The 27,497-nt window shown below is 42.0% G+C and overlaps 3 protein-coding genes across 8 annotated transcripts in view; 2 read left to right on the plus strand and 1 right to left on the minus strand.

The window, feature by feature from the left end:
• Positions 1–15,450, plus strand: part of LOC124279209 (dual specificity tyrosine-phosphorylation-regulated kinase 1A-like) — a 98,481-nt gene extending 83,031 nt beyond the window's left edge. For 3 of the 6 annotated variants that reach the window (XM_046715011.1, XM_046715008.1, XM_046715010.1), the window contains exons 5-9: positions 324–610; positions 1,686–1,832; positions 2,535–2,675; positions 3,296–3,572; positions 12,550–15,450. In XM_046715011.1, the coding sequence (XP_046570967.1) occupies positions 324–610; positions 1,686–1,832; positions 2,535–2,675; positions 3,296–3,572; positions 12,550–13,403 (1,706 nt within the window). In that variant the 3' untranslated portion in view covers positions 13,404–15,450. Of the gene's footprint in view, positions 1–323; positions 611–1,685; positions 1,833–2,534; positions 2,676–3,295; positions 3,573–11,890; positions 11,944–12,549 lie in introns of all 6 variants that reach the window. The other 3 variants (XM_046715012.1, XM_046715013.1, XM_046715009.1) reach the window with 3 other exon arrangements.
• LOC124279211 lies at positions 13,657–16,958 on the plus strand. Its single transcript, XM_046715014.1, has 2 exons — positions 13,657–14,112; positions 14,534–16,958. Exons 1-2 carry the CDS (start codon positions 13,657–13,659, stop codon positions 14,690–14,692), a joined length of 615 nt encoding a protein of 204 aa, XP_046570970.1. The 3' UTR covers positions 14,693–16,958.
• A 6,767-nt stretch (positions 16,959–23,725) lies between these two features.
• On the minus strand, positions 23,726–27,111 carry LOC124279228. The gene is made up of 2 exons (XM_046715040.1): positions 26,938–27,111; positions 23,726–24,962 (listed from the first exon to the last, which is right to left on the minus strand). Exon 2 carries the CDS (start codon positions 24,950–24,952, stop codon positions 23,726–23,728), a length of 1,227 nt encoding a protein of 408 aa, XP_046570996.1. The 5' UTR covers positions 24,953–24,962; positions 26,938–27,111.
• Positions 27,112–27,497: the final 386 nt, after the last annotated feature.

Genomic DNA, 27,497 nt, shown 5'->3' on the forward strand with positions numbered 1-27,497 from the left:
GTATGAGAGATATTGTTTACTTTTATATATCATTGAAAGACAAAATGTTCGAAGCATATTTACTGATTCAACTGAAAAAAATGAATGTTTAATTACTTAATGTATTTATTCTTCAAAGTTCTTTTATTCAGATCGTAAAAATTTACAATGTGATAAGAAAATTTTATCCCGTCTTTATACTTTTGAAATATATTTTAAAAGAAAACAAAAGCATACACATGTGTAAACCACCTCCATTGAGTAACCGGAGTTATATTTTCTCAATAACTAAAATATCTGGAATATGTAATTTTGACTAATTCTTGTCATCTTTTCTGTTTCAGTGAGGTTGAAGAGGCATTTCATGTTTCGGAATCATCTCTGCTTGGTGTTTGAACTATTATCGTACAACTTGTACGACTTGTTACGTAACACAAACTTTAGAGGTGTGTCGTTAAATTTGACTCGAAAATTTGCTCAGCAGTTGTGCACGGCCTTGTTATTTTTGGCCACTCCTGAGCTGAATATTATTCACTGCGACTTAAAACCAGAGAATATTTTATTGTGTAACCCCAAGAGGAGTGCAATCAAAATAGTGGATTTTGGGAGCTCCTGTCAGCTCGGGCAGAGGGTGAGTATTGTTTCTTGTCTTGTATTGAGAAATTATTATTATATCTACTTCTTGTCTAAACAAACCCGTAAAGATCCAGTTTAGAATTGGTTTTCAGCAACCCATGCTTGTCGTAAAAGGTGACGAACGGGATCGGGTGGTCAGGCTCGCTGACTTAGTTGTCACATGTTATCGTATCCCAGTTGCGTAGATCGATGCTCTTGCTGTTGATCTCTTGATTGATAGTCCAGACTTGATTATATACAGACCGCCACCACATAACGGAAATATTGCTGAGCGTGGCATAAAACCAGAAACAATCGAAATCTTGCCTAAACAAATTTTACTGAAACCTGGTAGGCAATATTAGCAGTAGCCATCTAAGGCAGTGTGTGGTATGGTAACCATGTGGTTAGCTTGACAGTGTTGACAACAAGGTTTGTTCATTCTTGACACGCCTAATACCTGGGTTCTGTTCTCCACATAGGTTCAATGCTGAAAGCCCATTTCTGGTGTCTTTCTCCATGCTGTTGCAGGAATTTTGCTGAAAACGGTGTAAAACCAAACTCTCTTATTCAGCTAGTCCACAGTTTGATAATATACAGAAAACCTTGTGTGGAATATTACAACTGCATTATATCCGTCAGAATGCCTGTCAATTGTCTAAGGCCATCTGGGGCGGTGGGGTAGCCTAATGGTTAAAGCTGTTCTCCACATCGCGTTCAATCGAAGACCTATTTCAATCCCCACATGGGTACAATGTGTGAAGCCCATGTCTGGTGTCCCCCGTCGTGATGTTGCTGGAATATTGCTAAAAGCGTCGTAAAACCAAACTCAGTCAGTCAGTCTAAGGCCATCTCAAGACTCTTTAGGGGGCAGTAAGATGGCCTAGTGGTTAAGCATTCACTCGACACGTGAAAGAACTGGTTCGATTCTCCACATGGGTACAATGTATGAGGCCCATTTCTGGTGTCCCTCACCATGATAATGCTGGAATATTGCTAAAAGCAGCATAAAACCAAACTCACACACTCACTCAGGTTTTTTTTCACTTTAGTTATGATGTACGATATGAACCGATGTTTGTTTTTTGCAGATATACCAGTACATCCAGAGTCGGTTCTACAGGTCTCCAGAAGTGTTGTTAGGGATTCCATACGACCTGGCTATAGACATGTGGAGTTTAGGATGTATCCTGGTCGAAATGCACACGGGAGAACCGCTCTTTGCCGGATCAAATGAGGTACGTTCCCCACAAACTAGCAGTCTTCTTACAAAATTGGGGCGGTGGGGTAGCCTAATGGTTAAAGTGTTGGCTCGTCACGCCGAAGACCCAGGTTCGAATCCCCACATGGGTACAATGTGTGAAGCCCATATCGGGTGTCCCCTGCCGTGATGTTGCTGGAATATTGCTAAAAGTGGCGTAAAACCAAACTCAGTCAGTCAGTCAGTCAAAATTGTAGTGATAGACTTGAACTCGTATTTTACACTTGTCTGCTGGCCTGTGACTACTAAATTATGTTTTGGACAAGTTAAAATTTAGTGATGGTGTTCATCAATAGCTAGTCAACTTACTTCAGAATAGTGACCCATGAAGATCCGGGTTAGAACTGATCTTCAGTAACCCATGCTTGTCTTAAGACTAATGTCGTCACGATATGGCTGAAATATTGCTGATGTGATGTTAAATCTTAACTCACTCACTCACTTAAGACTAATGAGATCGGGTGGTCAAGATCGCTGACTTGGTTGACACATGTCATCACATCCCAATTGCGTAGATCGATGCTCGTGCTGTTGATCACAGGATTGTCTGGTCTATACTCGATTATTTACAGACTGCTGCTATATAGCTGGAATATTGCTGAGTGCGGCATGAAACTAAACTCACTCACACACACGCTCACTGATATCTGAGTTGAATTCCCGTCTTGTGTTGTTGCAGTTTGACCAGATGATGAAGATCGTGGAGGTTCTCGGGATGCCCCCTAAACACATCCTGGACCAAGCACCAAAGGCTCGCAAGTACTTTGACCAGCAGCCTGATGGTACATACGCCTGTAAGAGGCCAAAGGATAATAAAAAGGTAGGACCACTTGGACACTTCTTCCTCATCGCCCTCCATGTTCGAGATGGAAAGGGTTTCATTGCAAATAAAACAGAAAATTACCTTATTTATGACAGTCGTGCAACTGAAAAAGTTTTTTAAACTGTAATAAATGGAACTCGATCAAATCAGTCAGTTTACCAAGCTGCAAAAGTGCTGATCTTTTATAAGATGCTGTTTCACTCTCAATGGGGATTTAGGGTTAGAATTGTTGACATTACTTAACACTGAAATATTGTAATATAGCAAGCAAGTGAAGTCGGGAATTTCCCGTGGATTTTTCTTTTGATCTACTCATCTGTTCGTTTTGTGAAATAACAAGGTTCACTCTTTAATTGTCTACCATTTTGTTTAGTAATTGTGTAATTCAAATTAAGTTGTTCATAAATTGCTGAAAGGCAGCAAATATATTTGTCATTCCAATATCCTTGAATATAGGAAAGCATCCTGAGAAAGACCTTGTATTTGGTGACTGAAAACTTTGAGCTATGAATAACAGAAAAATCAACTGAAGTGATGCAAAGATCCAAGGGTTGACTTATGAGCTGACAGTCAATCAATCAGTCAATCAATCGGTCAATCCATCTTGTCTGTTCCAGTACAAGCAGGCAGGAACCAGGAAACTCCATGATATTATTGGTGCAGAGACTGGAGGTCCAGGCGGTCGAAGGGCAGGCGAGCCGGGCCACACGGTGGCAGACTACCTCAAGTTCAAGGACTTGATTCTAAGAATGTTGGACTATGACCCGAAAACTCGCATCACACCGTACTACGGGCTCCAGCACAATTTCTTCAAGAAGACGACAGACGAAAGTACGAACACGTCAAATAGCACTTCGACTAGCCCTGCGATGGAACAGCAGTGTGGGCCTGCAGGTAGACCGGTCCTTTAGACGCTACGTGTCACGTAACATAGACCATAGGGCCCTTCGCCAACCACAGTCACAACAGCCGATTTTAGCGGGATGACGTTCATACACCACAAACATACTCACTCTGCTTGAATCACCAACACAGTGTCGCTGTCAAATCATTCCAAAATTTAAATAAATCATTTAAAATAAATCATTTAAATTTTTAAAAAAATTTACTATTATTTTTCATAAAATATTTTTTACAGTTGCCTTAAACTGACATGTTCATCTAACCATTTATATATTTATTTATATTTATATATATATATTTATTGTTTTTTTAGTCTGTTCTCCGAATATCTAGTCTTCCTAACTGATAGATATTCTTAACTGGCACACTGTACGAGCCAGTTGAAAGGCAGTGTTTTAAATACAGATTTATGTTAACAGTTATGTCACAATCACAGTCCTTGCTCTTCCCAGCACCTCCCACTTAGGCCCTTGCTCTTCCAAGCACCACCCACAGAGCCTTTGCTCTTCCAAGCATCTCCCACTTAGACCCTTGCTTTTCCCAAGACACGCACTTACCCCTTGCCATTCTGAGCAGACACACTTACCCCTTGCTATTCCCAGCACCTCCCACTTATCCCTTGCTATTCCCAGCACCTCCCACTTACCCACCTGCTCCACCCCACCCCAACATTCAATTAACCATAAGCTGAAGAGAGGGTGACTTCATCCAATATCACTCTGTCTTCATCTTCATAACAAACATGTGTCCTGATCCAAAACATTGACCTCACCCCCTGCCCATTTGCATTGCATCTACCATCTGGACGCACACACTCCTGTCAATAATAGACGATACATGAACACGCCATCTTCCAAACAACCCGAGGAAGAACTCTTCTCCTTCCCCCATCTCCAAACAGTGTAATAGAGATAGCCGTCGTGGTTGTAGTATGTTGTTGTTGTTGTCAAAGACCCCCCTTAAAGATGTTTTAGCTTTGGGGGTTCCTTAGCTTTTGACAATTTTGGGAAGTAAAGACCACATTCTTACCCATAAAAGAGTAAATTTCAATTTCATTGATTACTTAAAATTAACCTTTTTACCCATTTAAAAAACAAATGAAAATGCAGCAATAACATCAACTAAAAAACACAAGATATATTCTATGAGAACAGGGCTTAAAAGAACTGTAGACCTGCAATGAGGGCAGAACATGGCTATACACATCATACATTCTTTCTCCGCTCACCTCCCCTCATTTCCCTCATGCCAGTGATGCAGGTGTGGTTGCCCCCGGCAACAGAGGTGCGACAAACACTCGCACACACGCACGTACATGATTCTCCCTGGATACTGCAGCTTACGTCACCATCTCCATCGTTTTCTATTACAATCAATAAACGTCAGCCCCCAACAGGCCAGGTCCTTTATGCATGCAGTCTATAAATAGACCATGCTGGCTTCAAGCCTTGCTATGCACATGAGCTAAAAATAGAGGTACATTAAGGCAGTCCATGGAATGCGTGCAGAGAATATGAGGCAGGCTGTTTTTGTATTTTTTCAAAAGCTGGTTTATATACACACAGAAACAGACTTTCTGTAGTGGGTTTTCAGTTTTTGGTGAGGTCATTGATATATGCATTTTTTTTTTCCCTTCATCTAACATTCTTCATCTCTTCATCTTGCATTTACTCAACAGATATTTTTTTGGCTTAAATTGACTCAAGTAATATCAACTGATCGAATTAATTTCTGTCCATGCAGATAAGGGATTATCTCAGCAGATTTTCCCACCCATTTACTGTCATAAAGGGGATGGTTGGGGGGTGGGGATTTTTTTCTTTGTCCCACATTTTTCTTTTTTCCTTTTTGTGTGTGTGACACACACAGCTTGTCCACAGATACTTGCGTGATTTTGCAGCTTTCAGTATGTTGATATTGCTCATATCAGTTGTTGGGTTACATCTTTCTCCTCGCACATATCAGTTGTTGGGTTACATCTTTCTCCTCGCAGGGATTTAGAGGTAGAATTATACCCCAGAACCCCATGTGTGTCTTCCAGCATTGCTCCCTCCCAAACTTGTGCTTGTGTTCAGTGGCAGGTTAGATCCCCCGTGCAACATCCTTGTGTATCTAGTGACATTTTAAGGCAGCATTGGTCCCCATTATCTCACGTTTGTCTCTCTGTCTGAGATTTCAAAGCAGTACTAGTATCAGAACCTCATGTGTGTCGTCCCTATGAGATTTCAAGGCAGCATTGGTCTCCAGAACTTCATGCTTGTGTTCCATTTGCAATTGAGTGGCAGGCTAGATCCCCCGTGCAACATCCTTGTGTATCTAGTGACATTTCAAGGCAACATTGGTCCCCATTATCTCACGCTTGTCTCCCTCTCTGAGATTTGAAGCGGTGCTAGTCTCAAGAACATCATGCTTGTCTCTCTCTCTGAGATTTGAAGCGGTGCTAGTCTCAAGAACATCATGCTTGTCTCCCTCTCTGAGATTTGAAGCGGTGCTAGTCTCAAGAACATCATGCTTGTCTCCCTCTCTGAGATTTGAAGCAGTGCTAGTCTCAAGAACATCATGCTTGTCTCCCTCTCTGAGATTTGAAGCAGTGCTAGTCTCAAGAACATCATGCTTGTCTCCCTTTCTGAGATTTGAAGCAGTGCTAGTCTCAAGAACATCATGTGTGTGTTCCATTTAGGCTATGTTCCCTGAGGTTCACCTTTCTCTCCCAGGAGATCGTAACATCACTGAAACAAAGCTTATCCAACAATAAATTTTAGCTCCTTTCATTCCCTCCCTCCATTCCTCCCCACTCACTGGGGGCGGTGGGGTAGCCTAGTGGTTAAAGCGTTCGCCCGTCATGCCGAAGACCCGGTTCAATTCCCCACATGGGTACAGTGTGTGAAGCCCATTTCTGGTGTCCCCTGCTGTGATATTGCTGAAAGCGGCATAAAACTAAGCTCGCTCACTCACTCACTCACTCTCCGTAGAGATAGTAGCATCACTGAAACGAAGCTGATACAACTCCTTTCTTCCGTCCATTGCTCCTCACTCACTAGGCAGAACAGATACCATGTAGCTATGTGTAACAGGTTGCTTCTCTTGTTGACAAAGATCCCAAATACCCTGTGTTTTCAGGGTAGAAGGGGTTAGGGCACCCTGTGTCAGAGATGCATCCCTTTGGCATGTACCTGTGAAGATCTGGGTTAGAATTTGTCTTCAGGAACCCATGCTTGTCGTAAGATGCGACTAACGGGATCGGGTGGTCAGGCTCGCTGACTTGGTTGACACGTCATCGTATCCCAATTGCGTAGATTGATGCTCATGATGGTGATCACTGGATTGTCTGGTCCAGATTACATGATCAGCTCATTTTCAAACGTCACTGGTCATCGTATCCCAATTGTGTAGATCATGGTCATGCCTGTTGATCATTGGATTGTCTGGTCCAGACTCGATTATTTACAGATTTTCCGCCATATAGCTGGAATTTTGTGGCGTTAAGTAACGACCAACCAACCCTTGGGCATGTAGGAAAGTATTGCGAGATTGAATTCCGGTTCACCCCAATTCTGTCATTGGTTTGTCAGCACTGAAGCCATGCTCAAGTGAACTGAGTGAGTTAAGTTGGACACTGCTTTTAGCAATATTCCAGCAACATCACGGCAGGGGACACCAGAAATAGGATTCCCCATGCTCCTGAGTTTCACCAAGGTGGTGAACATCGAAAACCTGCATCTTTTCAGGGTTTTCTCACAGTGATTTACACGGATGAGAATTTTTGGACTTTCATAAGGCCAAAGGTCATTTTGTGAATCGTCTAAATTCGATAGCTGCTATCCCTCAGGCTAGTTTTCAGAGTTTTTCTCAAAACTTCATTCTCATCCCTGGATTTAACTGTTCAGATCGGCATGAAACCCAACTCACTCACTCACTCACTTTGATGTTAAACGAAAGGCATTCTGAGGGCAAGTGAAAGGGCTTTCCTTTCATGCACCGTATATGATAGGCGATAAGCTGAATTTTGTCGAAAGCATTCTGTAGAAAGGGATTGGCTTATCTGCAGGTTACATTTTTATCAGACTTTTTCTTCTGGCTGTTAGAAAACCATTCATAACAACCATTGAGGTGGTAAAAATTTCAGGTTAATTCGTATTCTTGTAGGAACTAGAAGATGTGTTTGCTGTGTCACTGTAGTGACAAGGATAGTGTTCAGGCTATCGACCTCTTGTTGGCAGCTGTAAATAATGTTTGTCTTTCATCTGCATCATAATTGCTCATAGGCTGGTAGGGTAGCCTGGTGGTAAAAGCATTCGCTCGTCATGACAAAGTCCCGGGTTCGATTCCCTATATGGTTACAACATGTGAAGCCCATTTCTGGTGTCCCCCGTCATGATATTGCTGGAATATTGCTAAAAGCGGCATAAAACCATACTCACTCACTCACTCTAACAGCAAATACTATAGTAAAGTCTGAAGTTATGGAATATCGTTGTGACAGACATGTGATTATGTTACTGTTGTAACGGACATGTGAATATCGTTGTGACAGACGTGAATATAATACTGTTGTGACAGACATGTATAAGTTATCACGCAAGTGTGTTTTTGGATGGTTAATATCCTGCATTAGGAATAAACATTGTATTTAGCGAGCCTTCTTGGATCAAAGGACTGACAGTACCGTAATCATGGCCGTCAATCCGGACACAACGCCATGTTTGTTTACACTGTGAAAGTAAAATTTGCATATGACCTTTCTAATTTGTGAATATCGTAACAGATGTGAATGCATTACTTTTGTGACAGACATGTGAATACAGTTGACAGTCATGGCCTTGTGGACAGTTATGTGAATACAGTTGTCATGTGAATAGTGACAGTTATGTGAATACAGTTGTCATGTGAATAGTGACAGTTATGTGAATACAGTTGTCATGTGAATAGTGACCGTTATGTGAATACAGTTGTCATGTGAATAGTGACAGTTATGTGAATACAGTTGTCATGTTAATAGTGAGTTATGTGAATAGTGACAGTTATGTGAATACAGTTGTCATGTGAATAGTGACAGTTATGTTAATACAGTTGTCATGTGAATAGTGACAGTTATGTGAATACAGTTGACTGATGTGTAAATACAGTTTCCTACAGTGTCTGCAATCACAACACTAATACTTAAATCTCCCCTCCCTACCCTACCCATCAGGCCACGCCCACCTGCCACGCCCACTACAAACAGTGTTGTGTGATTCTGGTTGGCATGTCCTCTACAAACATCTTCCTCTGGCTCTTCCTGTTTATGTCAAAATTGAATAATGTTTGGTTCGAGGCTGAACAGCTAACACAACCAATATGAAATTCTGAATTTTTCTAAAACACCTTTGGTCAATTGATGCATTTTTTAAGAACATCTGGTATTTGCTTTTGAGAAAATGAAAGGATAAATGTTTACAACTGAAATTTGGCTGATGATTTTCACACCACATGGTTTTCTAAGGCTAGCTAGTATACGGTTTGAAGAATGGGAGGGTGGTCCCCTACACCACTAAAATAGGGTACTTGTTGGTCCCTGCCTGGCTCTCGGCATTAATGGGTACAACAAGGGGCAAGACTACAGAATACCGGATACCTTCCGCCATCTTGGAAAGCTTATTTTAGAACTGCGCACAAAATGTGCGCAACGGAGTTCCTTAGTAACGGCGTTTTGTTTATGTTGCATACTCGACATTACGAGCATCAGGGTTTAGGGTTAGGGTTTAGGGTTTAGGGTTAGATTAGACATTAGATATGATGCTTACCTTCACAGAACGAAATCGTCAGCACTGTCGTTAGCATCGGGTTGTAGGGAAGCGAAGCTCCAACTCCCAGAATTCCGTAGGTCCGTTTTTTTCAAAGGCGCATATATTTTTTATTTGTGATAACTTACCTTTCATTTTAAAAATCGTTGGTTAGTTTTACTAACCGGAAGTCTTCTCAATCAATCCGATTTCAATGGTTATTTTTCATTTTAATGCTCGCTTATTGTTTCGAATAATATAGCTCGTGCTTCCCTATAATAGGAAGTGCGCGTGCTAACAAAGAATATGGTTGGTAGGTATCCGGTATTCTGTAGGTGTACCCAACAAGGACTGGTCGGCTTGGAGTCAGTATAATGTGTCTGAGTGGGGTATTCATGCTTAACTGCGGCATGGTATCTCAGTGAGCTAGCACTATAAAACCAGCTTCAGTCTGGGCTAGTACAAGCAGCCGCACATACACAAACACACGCATGCACGTCGTCATATGAGCGAAATATTCTCAAGCACGACGTTAAACCCAATTTCACCTCACCTCTTCCCAGCCCAAGGGACACAACTCTGCACATAATATTTCAGTGCCTTAAACACTAGGGCTCCCCCACTAACATTGTAGAACATGTCAATTTACGGTTTATGTATTGTTGTTATTTTTATATATATTTTTTGGCGTTTTGGGTATTTTAATAAATTTATACATTTGTGCTCTCATAGAAAGTAATATTAAGCAGTAAGGCATTTGTTTTTGTTTTTGCTCAAGTTCCCAAATTTACAAGGTGTTTGAGAAAGACATGTGGTGTATGAAGCGTGTTGGCTGTAGGCTAGGAACCTAGCGGTTATCAAGCTCATTTTAGAGCTTGTGTGTTTTAATCGGTTATTTGAGAAAATTCAAATTTAATTCAAATTCCAGCCTGTTTTCATCGCAGGATTAGAATTATAGTTTCTGCATGTGCTTCTCTTTCAGCTGAAACGGTTATTTAAAATTAATTTGAAGACTGGTGTCACAAATGCAGCTTTAATATCTGATCAAGTCCAAGAAGAATATGTTCAATACAATGAGTCGTTTCCTTCAGTGAGTGACCAGTGTTTCTGCTGACTGTATCAAAACATGCCTCATGTTATTTGTAAATAGAACTTTTACCTTTAGTCAGCAATTTTTTAGGAGCTGTTTTGTAACCGGTGAAAATTTATATTCCAATAATTCATGCAGGACAAATCAATAAATTCATTAAATACAACTCTAATCAATAGTACAACACAAAACATTGACTTCAACACAAAATGTAGTAAATAATCAATAATAACAATTTATTAAATGCAATATTCATCAACACATATCAAGATCAGTATAGATCATTAGAACACTAATCAATAAGAACAGTACAGATCCTTAGAACACCAATCAATAAGAACAGTACAGATCCTTAGAACACCAATCAATAAGAACAGTACAGATCATTAGAACACCAATCAATAAGAACAGTACAGATCCTTAGAACGCCAATCAATAAGAACAGTACAGATCATTAGAACACCAGTCAATAAGAACAGTACAGATCATTAGAACACCAATCAATAAGAACAGTACAGATCATTAGAACACCAATCAGTAAGAACAGTACAGATCATTTTAGCGCTAAGTGCTACATCTTATTTAATCCTTTCTTGTGAAATATAATAATCAGATTGACCCGTGAAGGTCCCGGTTAAAATATGGATCGTCAGTAACCCATGCTTGTTGTAAGAGGCGACTAATGGGATCGGGTGGTCACACTTGCTGGCATGGTTGACACATGTCATCGGTTCCGAATTGCACAGATCGATGCTCATGCTGTTGATCACTGGATTGTCTGGTCCAGACTCGATTATTTACAGACTGCTGCCATATAGCTGGAATATTGCTGAGTGCGGCGTAAAACTAAACTCACTCACTCACTAATAATCAGATTGATAATCAGAGCTCAGTAATTGATCAATAATCGAATAATTGTTATCGTAAATCCCAACACAACATTTGTGTGAGCAATAACATGACACACTCATAGCATTAACCACTAGGCTACACAACCGCACATAACAATACAAAATATACTTTTTAAAGTTTAATTTAATGTTTCATTTTTAATAATTGTCGATTAATCTCCCAAGTCCATCAATAATCGCTGTTTCAATCAGTCACTCCAGCACTACTAAGAGAGGGTATTGAGCCGCGTTTGTGACGCCCTGTTCAGATTTGTTGTTTGTCACCCGAACTGTCTGCAGTTGCATTTCTTTCTGTTGATCATTTCATCAAACACGTCCAGTATTCCGTTCTCATCATTTCTATGTATTCATTTAAGTTGTAGTTTTTTCTGTAACACATTTCATTCTGATGTCTTATTACGTTAATTCCTTCGTAGAACCTTTAAACCAAATTCTCTGACAATTATAACAAAATGATAATTTATTCTAACAAATTTTACGACCTTGACTTTTGAATATTGTTTGGTTTATCTGGCCTGGTGAAAACTATTGAAAATATTCTTTCAGGAAAATAGAAGAAAATGACAAAGTAATGGCAATCATGATCTGATATTGTTATGGTGAGTTGATAGCAAGTTAGAGAATTTTAAGTCACTCCTTCTCCTTCCTGCTTCATGCTTATGTTCTGTTGCCGCCTCAGTCTTCTCTTTACCTTCATACAAGTTCCTGATAAATAGACCATAAATTGATATAGTCATCGAAATCATTTTCAAAATCTACACAACACTTTCATTTGACCCTATATTTGAGTGTTGTCCGTTTTGATATGTTCCGTCTAAGTTACGTGAACCGTTTATAACAAATTGTAACAAATTTGACAAATTAATAAATTCTGTGCCCTTTTGGGTGAATTCTGGATAATGACCAGAAAGTAATATTAATGTTTGAAGCGAGATAACCCATATTCTGACATGTAATTTTGATTGAAAAATTGAAATCCAAAATGTGGTCTAATTTTTATGTGATTTATTTGGATTCATATTTGTTAATGTGAGTATTTTGGGGCCTAAATTATCATTTTCCAAAACATGTTTTGGTTAATATCATACGTAGGCTCCTGTGTTTAGAAATGAAACTGTTTATCAGGAACTATTCTCATTGTTGTGCCGTTCAGTTTGTTGTGTGTTCAGCATCATTATCTAAAACATATTGTGTCTCCTTTCCAGTGAGTTTGAGCCAGTCAAGTGGTCGGGCGCGGTCTGACCCCACCCACCAACACCACCCACATCTACACATGCAGTCATCCCACTCAGCAGCTCACCACCAGGGGGCGCACACAGGAGGGGGAGGAGGAGGAGGCGGCGGCTACACCACTATGGATTGTGAGAGTCCTCACCACCGCCCAACCGTCGTCACGACAACCGCGCACCACGCTGCACACCATCACCCACTTGCACAGCAGCCAAGCTGGACCAGTGCGGAGGTATCCCAACTCCACGGTCGCCATAGCAATGGGTCGCATTCACATTCCCACTCGCATCAACGGCATCATCACCATTCACCCTCATCGTCGACATCAACCACGTCATTACATCAGTCTGGCCACTCAATCCTCAGTGGGACGACCGGAACGTCCCAGCAGAACCTAATGCTCGGAACACTCTACTCTGACCCGGAAAGAAGTAGCTTCAGTGCCCGCACGAATTTCGCCCCCAGCGGCGTGCCCCCACCGGAATTGTCTTCCGCTACAAACATGGCCGGTTCAGGTGAACTCGGCAATGTACATGCACTTCATCATCATCCGAGCGGGAACAGCCTAGAAGCCACCCAGCTGGGCTCAGTGAACATGCAGCTGGCCGGGTACCCATCATCCCCTGGACAATATGGACAGTTCGGTCAACAAGCAGGATGGCCTCCCTCGGCCTTCCCATACGCTTTAACATCCACAGCTGCTCCGACATCTTTGACCAGTCATGACCCCACAGGCCAACACAACCGGACTGGAGGTGCAGGGGAGAGGGGAGAAGAGTCCCCTATGGTTGGGGTGTGCGTTCAACAGAGCCCTGTGGCTAGCCATTAACGTCGGGCTAGGAACTAGGTGTGTTTGTATAGTGTGCCATCTGTAGGGGTGGGGTTCATTCCTCTCTGAGATCGTGGCTCAGAGCGGGCTCCACATATGGTGGTGCAGGGATGGAGAATCTTGCTGTTGCAAAAACTCCCACATTGAGTGACAGGGCTCCCTTATGTCTTGGATTATATACAGAGTGCCGTGGACTGACGCGATAAACCAAGGCTGTGGACTGATGCAGTGAACGAGTGCTGCGTAGGTCTTGATGGCAACACAGGAAATTCTGGAACAGTGCTTTCCTGGCTCTGGTAACAAGGGGGTAAACGCTCTCCCTGACAAGCTTATGCCTCTTGAACTGGATGTCCGACCAAGGACTCTCCACCAGACAGATCAGGCTTGGCTAGGTATCCGACCACGGACTGCAACAGACAGATCAGGCTTGACTGGATATCCGACCACGAACTCTCCAACAGACAGATCAGGCTTGACTGTATATCCAACCATGGACTCAAACAGAAAGATCAGGCTTGACTGTACGTCCGACTACGGACTCCCAACAGACAGATCAGGCTTGACTGTATATCCGACCACGGACTCCTACAGACAGTTCAGGCTTGACTGTATGTCCGACCACGGACTCTCCAACAGAAAGATCAGGCTTGACTGTATGTCCGACCACGGACTCTCCAACAGAAAGATCAGGCTTGACTGTATGTCCGACCATGGACTCCAACAGACAGATCAGGCTTGACTGTACGTCCGACTACGGACTCCCAACAGACAGTTCAGGCTTGACTGTATGTCCAACCATGGACACCAACAGATAGATCAGGCTTGACTGTACGTCCAACTGCGGACTCCAACAGACAGATCAGGCTTGACTATATATCCGACCATTGACTCTCCAACAGACAGTTCAGGCTTGACTATATATCCGACCACGGACTCCTACAGACAGTTCAGGCTTGACTGTATGTCCGACCATGGACTCCAACAGACAGATCAGGCTTGACTGTACGTCCGACTACGGACTCCAACAGACAGATCAGGCTTGACTGTATATCCGACTACGGACTCCTACAGAAAGATCAGGCTTGACTAGATATCTGACCACAGACAGATCAGGCTTGACTGTGTCCAACCACGGACTCTCCAACAGACAGATCAGGCTTGATTGGATATCCGACCATGGACTCCAGCAGACAGATCAGGCTTGTGCTAGCCTTGAACAAGAAAGAGATCCTATGACAGTGTTAGAAACCCCTTACATTACCAACGTGCACCAAGACGGGCAATACTGACATTTAGTGTGCCCATATGCAACAAACGTGTCAGCCAAAATTTTGTAGAATTGTTTCCGCAGATCGGCATCAGGCTTTCCAAGTGTGGTGTTATCCAGTGGTGAATCCCTCTCGGCAAGACATTCGCCACGATCGGAGAAAGGCTATGAATGAAAACAAACGTTTTCCCGACATACAGAAACGTGTCGGACCAATGCCAAATCAACTGATTCATTTATAAACTGGACACACTTTCATTGTATATAATCTTGTGTGGGCAGGATAATGACTGCTAAAGCACTTCCCACATACTTACCCTTCAGATTGCGACTACTCCCGAACAGCGTAAATAAGCTAGTCACCACTGGGTTCGGTTCCTCCAATATAATTGTATATAGTGTATATAAAACCGGGGCAACCTATCTTCCACGGAAGACAAAGGCCCTCGACAGCAAGTGTGGGTTTGAAGAATGACGGTCTTGGATGCCCGATCTTGAAAGACCGGCATTCGACTGCTTGTATATAATGCTTGATACAAACAGAATGTGTAAATTGGTCCTGAAGTATGCTATAATGTGACTATTTATTATTTAAGATTGAAAGGTTGGGCCCAAGTAGGTGCCAGGCAAACAATATATTGCGGTAGGCGGACATCGCTGTGATGATCTGCGCTCCGTGAAACCGTCAGTTCCAAGCTTGAGGTGAAATCTCTAATTTCTCCTGCTGTTTCTGTTGTCAAGGATTTGTCTTGGCTTGCCACGATTATGTTTTTCCGAAAATTTTGTAAATATTCCAATTTGTGTTTTTGAAATCCCCAAATCAGATTTGTTCCTTGCCTTTTTTTTAGAATAAATCTTAAAATTCACCTTGACATTTAATTTCTGTAAATGTAAAGAATGTGATGCGTCGCAGAAGTCTGAGTTAATACTTTTGTTCCATTGTACTTCAAGGCATCGAAACTGATGTATTCTTGCACAACCAACATCATACTTCAACTGAGCATAAGCTTTTCATAGCATTCACTAAATGAGAAAATAAATCAACAAATAATTGCTTCTTGCAATATCAGTTGTCTGTCTTAAGTCTCATGGTAGGAATCATCGTTTGTTCAAGCTTGGAGCTGAAGGTTTCCGTGATGCGGAGGTTAATGATGTCTGCCTACTACTTGTACATAGTCTCCCAATGTCGTAGCTAGGAACGTAGCCTCATACACAGCCACTCTGCAGCAGGTCAAGGTCATGCAACATCGTTGACAGACAAACATGACCATCAGCACGCATATCTGCATAAACATTGTCGCGTTACGCCAAGACCAGGGGCGGACGCCATCACAAGCTTGGACAGGATGCATACATCCATACATGTTACTCCATCCATTTTTTTAACTGTTAACTGGATACTTTCTTTATATTTGTGAAGATGAAAATTAAATCATGTTCAAGGGAAATGAAAAAGCAAATTTCAAAATTAAGACCATCCCTTATGCTGATCAAGAAGCACCACCTAAGAGAGGTAACTCTCCATGTAGAGTTGTTTCCCCTTGTTGGCTGCCCTTTCTGTTAATGGGCATGTCAATTTAATAATGGCTCTATATACCGGTACCTTGCTCTGTCAATAGTCACTGATGGTTCAGTGAAAAAGTGCTTGAAAGAGTTTTTTAACTTGTTGAAGAAGTGTGCTTTAAATTAATTACAGGGTGTGTTAACCCTCAAGGTCAGACCTTTGCATCAAGAAGAAACAGCATCAACTGAGTATCAGGATGGCGGTAGCCATAACATTATCATAACTTAAGTAGAACTTCAAGATGATTTCAAGAGTCCTAAAAATGCATTGCTATCAAGATGACCCATGTCTGTACTCGGTCCGAGACTTGTATGGATTGTACCACACCCGGCACATGTCATGTGACCTAGTTGCTGCTACTTGTAGCTTGACCTTCGCCCCCAATCTGTCCTTGACCTGTGACCCCAATCTGTCCTTGACCTATGACCCCAATCTGTCCTTTCTCACACCAATTGGGTGGGCGACTTTAAAATTTGATGACAGAATTTTTTCTCTGAAATGGGGCTTGGCTAGGGTGACCAATTCCGTTGTATCAAGAGGACTATCCTAAGGCATATATTCTGATGAAATAGAAGCATGACCATTTGTGATAAGTTTTTCTCGCATGCCTTGGTGGTTAGGTCTGCCAGATAATGAACATGCTCTCTTACATTTGGACAAATATAACTTGTTTTATGTTCATTTTTAACAAAAACATACAATAAAGCGTTCAAGAATTATTTAATTACTTAATTTTGGGTGTAATTTTTATTCTTTTGTCATTATTCAAATATGATCAATCTACCATTTTGGAACCATGGTTTAGGTTTTAGTCCCAATGATGCAATTCTTTTTATTCTCAGTGTATGTGCTAGACTCCGATCTATGGCATATTTCTTTCCTTGGCACTTCTTCCCATAGCAGTACAATGTGTGAAGCCCATTTCTGGTGTTCCCCAGCCGTGATATTGCTGGAATATTGCTAAAAGCGGCGTAAAACTAAACTCACTCACTCACACACTCTTCCCATAGCCACAACAGTAAGAATGCCGACATGTTCAATGTTTCCTGTTTCCATCATAATCGTTAACCTGAGACTTAAGAAGAAAATATCGGGCAAGTGGCTTATCCATGGATAAGACACACCATAGATTGGAGTCTTACATATACAAAGGGCATTATCTGTGTCTCCAGTTTCCTGGGTTTCGCAATGATTGTTTTGCCTTTGTTATCTTAAAATCCCCAGAAGACTGTATTTGCAGAGTCCGAGGTGAAGCAAGAATTCAAGGTGTTTCCTAGAGTGTGACTTATCCAAGAATATTTACTCCACTTTGTTTCAGTTACATTTTATTTCTGATATAACTGTCATGATAGGAAGGGCACATCCTGGCTTTAAATGACACGTGGGGTTAGGTTTATATACAAAATGGGGCACGTCAGTACAGTAAATGTCCTCATGTTCTGGTCTCCTTTGGGGCTCGTGTACAATTTTAAACCAGTTTCATTAAAGTATACTTATTTCCATGAATACAAAATTGAATTCCACAATTCTGTCAATTTATATTTTGCTTGCCTTAGCCCTTTTTACAAAGGTGAAGATTTTAGATTTTTAAATGGCAATGCAATTTTGAAATTGTTAAAATAACTTCAAATATCAGTTTTTAAGATTATAGTATTTCATATCCAAATATCCCTTTTGCAGTGAATTTTTTTAATTCATTTGATTAATCAGTAAATTTTTATATATATACTTTAAAGGATTCCGTTACTTCAGAGATATTTAAAATGTTCTCAAGCATTACTGGTTTGTGATTGGGACTTCCTGTATTGCATTTTGATGAGTAATCAAGGCCACTCAAGATACCCCAGCTTGTTATTGGACCAGAGTAGTGAAGCTCACTCATACATACAGGATGCTCTACCACAGACTGTTGAAAACAGACACCAGTAACTCCTGGCTCCACTCAAGAAGCCAGAACAACAGATTTAAGGATAAAATGAGTGCTCATGAAGAATTTTGTTTAAAATGTGACCCTGACTATATTTTCATTAGCAGAATGGTATTGTAATTAATATATGGAGAAAAAAACACCTGAAGGAAACTGGCATTATATTTTCAGAAAGTCAATAATCAGATTTCAGTGTATGTACTTGAGGTAGAATACACCTAGCCATGGTATATGACTCGTATCGTTCATATGGATGTTGAGGCAAGCTATTTGAACATGAATTGTCTTAGCTTAATATTGATCTACCACTTTAAGTCGAGGGGGGGGGCATATTTAATGAGGTTTGGAAGCTTAGTTTCTGTTCCATTGGGAAAGTAATGTTTTGTTAATTAATTCTCAATAAATTACCTGTGATGCAAAAAACTATTTTACAGATTAAAGTGATGATGGCCATTCACTGGCATCACATCACGATTGTCTTTGAAATTGGAAAAATATCTTTTTGGTATCGAAATGATATATCAGGATCATATTTCCATGAATCTTGATTAATGTGGAAAGAATTTGCTATAGTTCCGGACTAACTGTTCTTAATTTAGTGGGGGGAAATGTTTTCAGTCAAGTTGACCGAGGAATTGAAATTGTGATTTAGAAATATATATCGGTAGGGAGAATATGAACTAAAGGTATCCTATTTCTGGTTGTTTATATTTTGGTTTTAATCATTTTACCATAGACATTGTTTGAATTTTTATCTTGTTCAACACTTTTAGACACGGGTGTTTCTGAATGATTAGCTTTCTTTTATTATGTTTATATCGTAACTTTTAACTCACTGTACATTTTAATAGCCATCATTTTAAGATATAAATTATATATTTACTGAGTTCATTGCCTTACGCCAGGCCCCGCCATCTTATCCGAAGCATCTGTCTGCGAGGTTATCTCCCTTTGACCATGGGTTACCTCCCTTAGACCATGGTTTCCTATCCTGAGTCTGTAGTGTCACCTGTCTGGCAGTAAACAAGCTACATCGCTTGCAGTTCGTCTCTGTTGTTGTTTTTCTAGTCTGTTTGTTTATCTGTTTACGGGGGTAGCCTAGTGGTTAAAGCGTTCGATCGTCACGCCGAAGACCCAAGTTCGATTCCCCACATGGGTACAATGTGTGAAGCCCATTTCTGGTATTTTCCCCCCCCCCAGTGATATTGCGGGAATATTGTTGAAAGCGGCGTAAAACCCAACTGAACTCACTATCTGTTTGACCGCCTCCGTGGTGTAGTGGTTAGAGCGTCCGCCCGGAGAGCGGAAGGTCGCGGGTTCGATCCCCGACCGCGTCATACCAAAAGACATTAAAATATGGTACTTGTTGGTCCCTGCCTGGCGCTCGGCATTAATGGGTACAAGGACTGGTCGGCTCGGAGTCAGTATACTGTCTCTGAGTGGGGTATTCATGCTTCACTGCGGTATGGTATCTCAGTGGGCTAGCACTATAAAACCAGCTTAAGTCTGGGCTAGTACAAGCAGCTGCACATACACACGCATGCACGTCGTCATATGAGCGTAATATTCTCAAGCACGACGTAAAACCCACTTTCACCTCACCTCTGATCCAGACTTGAGTATTCACAGAACGCTGTCAAATATCTGGAATATTGCCGAGTGCAGCGTTAAACTTTAACAGACTGCCAGAGGTCATCACCAAACACAACGGGGTGAGGTAAATCGAGTTCTACTGGACAAGGCACAGGATCATAATCGGGACAAAGCTTGGATCGAACCAACGATCACAACCTTGATGCCATGGCTTTGAGACATACGTTATTTGGGGTAGAATAGGTCTTCAGCAACCCATGCTTGCCACAAAAGGCGACTATAGCTATGCTTGTCGTAAGAGGCAACTAACGGGATCGGGTGGTCAGACTCGATGACTTGGTTGACACATGTCATCGGTTCCCAATTGCGCAGATTGATGCCCATGCTGTTGATCACTGGATTGTCTGGTCCAGACACGATTATTTACAGACAACCGCCATATAGCTGGAATATTGCTGAGTGCGGCGTAAAACTAAACTCACTCACTCATACGTTATTTGTGTTTTGTTCAACGCCTACACATCAGTATGGCAGCAGTCTGTAAATAATCCATACAATCTAGTGATCACATATACCCTCCACTCCGATGTTGAAATGTCCGGTATCTAGTTACCGTTAGAGGGGCGCGATGAGCGTTGTCTTCCACGATATCCAATGATCAACAGCATGCGCATCGATCTACGCAACTGGGATAGATGACACGTGTCAACCAAGTCATCGAGCCTCACCACCATCCCGTGAGTCGTCTCTTACGACAAGCATGGGTTGCTGAAGATCAATTCGAAGACACGCAAGCGTGCAGTTGCGCTCATAGGTGTATTAGGCCGTAATCAATCCGAGTCGACCATCTTTTTCTTATTCCCTCACCCGGTCGGTAGTCTCTCGTTCCATCGCTCGTATTACTTAAAATAATGAGTGAGTATGGTTTTACGCCGCTTTTAGCAATATTCCAGCAACATCCCGGCGGGGGGACACTAGAAATGGGCTTCACACATTGTACCTATGTGGAGAATCAAACCCGGGCCTTCGGCGTGACGAGCGAACGCTTTAACCACAAGGCTATCCCACCGGCCCCACTCAAACTAATCCACCGTCGGCGGTAAATGAGTATAATAATGAAGTACATACAAAATGTACAACAAGATGACTAAATGATGCAAGTGTTTACAAACAATCTTAATGAGGTGAGGTGAAATTGGGTTTAACGTCGTGCTTGAGAATATTTCGCTCATATGACGACGTGCATGCGTGTGTATGTGTATGTGCGGCTGCTCGTACTAGCCCAGACTGAAGCTGGTTTTATAGTGCCAACCCACTGAGATACCATGCCGCAGTGAAGCATGAATACCCCACTCAGACACATTATACTGACTCTGAGCCGACCAGTCCTTGTTGCACCCATTAATGCCGAGCGCCAGGCAGGGACCAACAAGTACCATATTTTAAAGTCTTTTGGTATGACGCGGTCGGGATCGAACCCGCGACCAAATTAGAAACGAATGAGGGAACACATGAAAGTACAAGTGTTCCTTTATTTATTTCCAGTATTTCACTCACAGTGCAATACATACCTTGTGAAAAAAACTGAAAAAGAATAAAGGAACACTTGTACTTTCATGTGTTCCCTTATTTGTTGCCATGAGTATATACGTGGTAGTGAGTCAACGCCCGCCAGGAGAGCGGAAGGTCGATAGTTTCATCTCCAGTCACGTTAGGGTTGTGGGGTAGTCCACTCTAGGGCTGGCCAAAAAGATCGATAATCGGAATCGTTGATCTGAATTTTATTGATAATTATCGATATGAAAATAGTGTCATCGATAAAAAAAAAACTTTTGTAATAGAATAACGTATATAACTTGACACACACAATACACAAAGTTAGGCTTGTATTCTTGGGCTGCTTCTACAATACGTTTAGGACGCTGTTTTACTAATAACCCATGCATAAACAAAGATACTTCTCCGATATTTATCGATAATCGATCGATATTTATGTAACGATTATCGATCTGATTACACAATGCCATTTAGAAAGTGATCAAATGTAACATATGTTATATTTGGGATTACACTTTCTTTGTAAAGTACAGATTCTAGTACTTTTGTTGGGTTGAGTTGATTCGAACCTACACCCTCAGAGTCAGGCACCTAATCGCCAGCACACAAAGTCAGCCGCCTAAAAAATAGCTTACGGCCGTGGGAGCCGTGCCAATTTACATTTAACAGAGGGGTACACAAACTTCGCAGTCCAGACTACCAGTTGTCCGACTTTCATTTTTTCGAGGGGCGGTGGGGTAATCTAGTGGTTAAAGCGTTGGCTCGTCACGCCGAAGACCCAGGTTCGAATCCTCACATGAGTACAATGTGTGAAGCCCATTTCTGGTGTCCCCCGCCGTGATATTGCTGGAATATTGCTAAAAGCGGCGTAAAAACCAAACCCAGTCAGTCAGTCATTTTTTCGAATCCCGGATGGGACTCAACCAAACAAAAGTACTAGCATCTGTACTTTACAAAGAAAGTGTAATCCCAAATATAACATATGTTAGATTATCAATCTGTATATCGATAGCCAGCCCTAACAGACACACAGAGTACGTTTTCACTTACAGCTGTACTTGTTAACATCTAAAGACAGAGTTAGTTTATATCGGTGAAGATCCGGGTTAGAATTTCAACATATGCTTGTCAATCAATCAATCACAAATACTTCATGTGGTCAGAGTCGCTGACTTGGTTGACACATGTCATTGTATCCCAATAGCGTAGAAAGATGCTCGTGATGTTGATCACTAGATTGTCTGGTCTGGACTTGATTATTTACACACCGCCGTCGTATAGCTGGAATATTGCTGAGTGCAGCAATTAACCAATCAATCAATTAATCACTAATATTTTATATATTTTGGATATGTTTTTAACTCCCATGCCAGGAGTGGACACTCAACACTTAAAGACACAAGTCGACATAATGTTTCACCTTTTATGTGTATCACTTCTAAATGCCGTTCAAAGACTTTAAAATGCTTTGAATACAGGTTCTTCTAAAGAGAGTGAGTATTGTATTATCAAGGTAGAATAACTAAAAGGTCTTCAGAAAAACAATCCTTCCCATTCCGACAGTCGGAAACTAAAATACTTTGAATATAGGTTCTATAAAAGAAAGATCGAGTATTGTATTATCAAGATTACAATACCTAAGGCGTCGTAAAGCAAAAAAACCCAATCACTTTGTAAATATGTTCCATGTTGGGACTCCAAGTCAGTTTAGACCCAAACATATTTATACTATTCAATGTTACCTGGCAGCGTGTTGGCAATATTTCTAAAGAAAAGGTGACTATTGTGGCAAAATAATGATCGTCGATCCACCTGGCGCTTGTGATTGGTTCGTGACCAAGACTCCCTCCCTCAAATGCTGTGGTAATCTGTATCCTCCCAGCGTTAAGGCGACCGCCTCCGTGGTGTAGTGGTTAGAGCGTCCGCCTTGAGAGCGGAAGGTCGCGGGTTCGATCCCCGGCCGCGTCATACCAAAAGACGTTAAAATATGGTACTTGTTGGTGTCTGCCTGGTGCTCGGCATTAATGGGTACAACAAGGACTGGTCGGCTCGGAGTCAGTATAATGTGTCTGAGTGGGGTATTCATGCTTCACTGCGGCATGGTATCTCAGTGGGCTAGCACTATAAAACCAGCTTCAGTCTGGGCTAGTACAAGCAGCCGCACATACACATACTCACGCATGCACGTCGTCATATGAGCGAAATATTCTCAAGCACGACGTTAAACCCAATTTCACCTCACCTCACCTCCCAGCGTTAAGATCAACTTGTGATTGTTTTCGAAGCTCTATAAAGGGCGCTATTGGTGCAGGAAATATGTTTTGTACTAAGTCTAATAGACAGCAGGTTGTAGACGCCCAGGCAGGTCTATCTTCTCGCCAAATCTCGGGAAGCCATATCGTTCGAGAACGATATTACCGTCGGACAACTCTCGCGGTGTCAGGGGGGAAACGTGTTCCTGTTGACTTCCGGCTGATTGACGAGCCTCGTTGTGAGTCGACTTCAAATGCAGCCAAAGCTTTCGAGACATGTTTCTCTGGTATGTTTAATTTCTGGAACAAGGCTCTAACCATTCCTTCCTTCTCCTTAACAAGCTCTTCGTACTTAACGGCAAATATCGGGATCCCACTCTTCCTAAACTCCGTGTATCTCGCCATGAGGGCTGACGTCATTATCATCGTGTGTCCTACCATACACAATTTTACCGCCATATCCTCAAGGTCATGGTCATAGCGATCCACCCGTGAAAATATTTTGTACAGACTCTGTCGAAGTCCTGGAAAGAACCTCGCGAGTAAATCAGAATCTATCATCACCTTTGCTAACTTTGTGAGAAATTCCGACTGAGTTAACCCCTTGGCAGAGACGGCGTATGGCAAACTATCTCTGTATAGAAACAGGTGCTTGATTTCAGGAAACATCTCACATATGACCTTGACCTCTGCGAATGTGAATGAAGCGACCTTCATAATAATTCTTTGAGCTCCTGGCAGCGTCTTACACTGCAGCCTGATGACACTCTGCAGCAGCTTGAGAACTTCCTCTTCCGGGCAGGTTTCAAGTTTACTTAACGTTGTGACAGATATTAGGGCCTCTGGTTCTCCGAGGGTTATTGTTCCGGGGACCTTCTCAAACACCTGGCTGAGAAGAGTAGAGCCACAGCGTCCAGTGCTAGAGAGCCATATGACAGGGACCTGAGGGTCTCCCGTCTCGTCCGCCAGACGGTGGAAGGCTTCCACAGGAATGGTGTATACCTTCTCAGCATTGACAGTCTGGGCCCACTTCATGAAAGGATGGGTGTCAGAGCTGTAGATGTCTACATTTTTGTCCGTCTTTAAAAATATAGCCTCTGTTGAAGTGATATTATACAGAGATACTGATGGGTCCAAGAGGATTCGAGGATGGTCAAACCTTTCGTGTGTAGTCCAGAATTCATTTGTATTTGAAGGCGTCGCATGAGACACTTTCCTTTTCCAAAGCACGTGTTGCACATGGACGGAACGTTCATAGCACGTGCTGGTAGCTGCACGTGCAGACTGTACCCCAGTAAGTCTCCAAATAAGGCCGTGGAGAACTTTGTATATTGGTGTCAGAATCAGGAATATGATGGAAGCGAGGCTGGACGACATGTCAGAGAACATCTTCTGGTTTCTGGGGAGGAAAAAAATATGTGAAGTTTTACATTCAGTCTGTACACTAAAAGGCAAAGTTTATATGGAACCCAAACACCCGTCTCTCTTATAATACATACTACAAAAAAGCAGAATTATTGCACGAGTCATTTTAAAGTATTTGTTTAATTACAGGTGACTGATTGATTGATTGTTTGTTGTCTAACGCCTCACTCATCAATATTCCAGACAATCCAGTGATCAACAGCATGAGCATCTCTCTACGCAAATGAGATACGAGAGCACGTTTCAACCAAGTCACCGAGCCTGACCACTCCATCCCGTTGGTCGCCTTTTATGACAAACATGGGTTGCTGAAGACCAGTTCTAACCCGGATCTTCACGGGCCACAGTTGAATGAGCAAGTGCTGACGCCAAGTTTGACATATATCAGTATCACGGCGTGCCAGCTTAGCGGAGGTGCAGTTCTGCTCGACAGACTGCAAGTTTCTTGTGCCAGGTACTTGAAGCGTTCGCTTGTCACGGCGACGACTCGGGTTTAATTCCCATATGGATACAATGTGTGAAGCCCATTTCTATTGTCCCCCCGCCGTGATGTTGTGAAAAGCTAAGAGCTGCATTAATCACTCACTGTATTCTCCTTGAATTATGCAGCTCGGAGTGTATGTTTTTCCTTTTTTTTAAACATTATCCCTATTGATGTATTGATGATTTCAAATGTGGAATACAAACTATATAGTATTGCCTGTTTAAAAATATAGACTGATAATATGGTAATATGAAAGAAGTTAATTATGCGGTTAACCCACAGGTAATAAGTACGTTACCACACTCTTTGACCTCTGTAAATGCTCATTATCTATAGAAATAGATCAGAAATAAATTGTAGTGCTTCAGTGTTTTTTTAATTCACCCTCAGAAGATCAATAAATGCAGAAAAAGCGCAAAGGTGAGGGAAGTAGTCAGCACAATATGTAGAGGGTAATGTCCGAGTAAGTCTCCATTGCTTAAAAATAATGGAGCCGAGGCCCCGGAGGGGCCGAGGCACATTATTTTTAAGGAATGGAGAGTTACGAGGATATTACCCTACTTAAATTACATTCGAAGTATTGGGAATATTTCTGTCATGAAAATTAAATGTCAAAATGACAAAATGAAGGTTTTATTTTGAAACTGGTACACATCGCTCCATTCCTGAAAAGTAATGGAGCGAACAGACAATGGAATGACGTCACAAATGTAATTTAAGAATACCTCACTCGAACGTGAACAGAAAAAAATGTAAAAGTTATCATTCGAACCCCCTTCTGCCCAGCCCCTCCTGTGGGAACAAAAGCTCAGAGTGAAGTCCCTCTTCTCTCGGAGCTCCATTTCAAGTTAAAAAGTTATTTGTTTCTCTCAAATTATGTATTTTCAGACGTCGGGCGTGGGCGAGCTGGCTAAGGCGCCAGGCTCGTGATCCAGCGAGGTTGAGGTGTCGGGATCGCGCCCACCTGTGACCGGGTGTAAAAACCTTGGAGTCAACTTTTGTGTGCAGACTCTTTCAGTGTTGTCACAACCCCTAGTGTACAGTACACAACGCTGTGCACTTAAAAGAACCCACGAATCCGGTGGTATATGACCAGATGGTGGCCACATGAATACGTGCAAACACCTAGTTGTGGGTACAGCAACGTGCAGTAAACTTGGACAAAGTACTGTGACTATGTGTCCCAGTCCACCCAGCTGTGAATGGGTACCTCGTTAGGATGAGAAAGCCACAACTCAGTGCGCCTACTTCCCAGGGAGTTGAGATTGATAATACCATGTGCCGTTGAGATTGGCATCTAATGTAAAAAAAGTACCAGCGCCTTGAGCATGCACTAGTTGCCGGGGTATTTGCGCTTTATAAATATCCTATATTAATATTAGTTATATAACCGCTATTTCGAGCCCTTTTCCGACTAGTCGACTCAAAGTTTACTCGAATACATGACAGGTTTTTGTTTACTCACCAACTTTGACGAAGCACTCTCATACAAGCTGCAGCTTCCTGATGAATATACAGTGATCCAAGTTACTGTTCTTGTATTGCAGGGAAGCCAGGGATTCAGAGGTGACAGGCTCAGATGTGTCCCAGAATAGAGCGACTATTCATGCCTCTCCTTGGCTCTTTCACAATAACCTTGTGCACAGTAAAGGCCCAGGAAAGAGCGACTATTCATGCCTCTCCTTGGCTCTTTCACAATAACCTTGTGCACAGTACACGCCCAGTCACCCGTATCCCACCTCTGTCATGACGGCTTGTCAATAACTGACTGTTGGAGAAAGAGGTAAATCGACCTCGTCGGTAGTATTCCCAACGTATACAGTCGCGGAATAAAAAACAGGTGTTGCATGCATGTTTTCACAACAGCCTGCCCTCATGTAAACTGATATTTAGACTCAGAAATAAAGTTATCTTTAAAATATTTTCAAAGCAAATCCAAACGGAATCCAGAACTATACGATGGGTATTGTTTTACGCCACATATTCCAGCAGAATTCCAGCAATATTTACGGCAGGAGATACCAG

This window comes from Haliotis rubra, unplaced genomic scaffold (genome assembly GCF_003918875.1).
Source record: "Haliotis rubra isolate DU_JTF1 unplaced genomic scaffold, ASM391887v1 Scf248, whole genome shotgun sequence".
NCBI lineage: Eukaryota > Metazoa > Mollusca > Gastropoda > Lepetellida > Haliotidae > Haliotis > Haliotis rubra.

What these genes read in the sequence shown, in the direction of transcription:
- LOC124279211 (XM_046715014.1), top strand. Translation starts at nt 13,657, where the DNA reads ATGGCAACACAGGAAATTCTGGAACAGTGCTTTCCTGGCTCTGGTAAC. An exon ending in GGCTTGACTGTATGTCCGAC is followed by an intron (nt 14,113 to 14,533) that starts CATGGACTCCAA and finishes ACTGTGTCCAAC; the next exon opens with CACGGACTCTCCAACAGACA.
- LOC124279228 (XM_046715040.1), bottom strand. Translation starts at nt 24,952, where the DNA reads ATGTTCTCTGACATGTCGTCCAGCCTCGCTTCCATCATATTCCTGATT.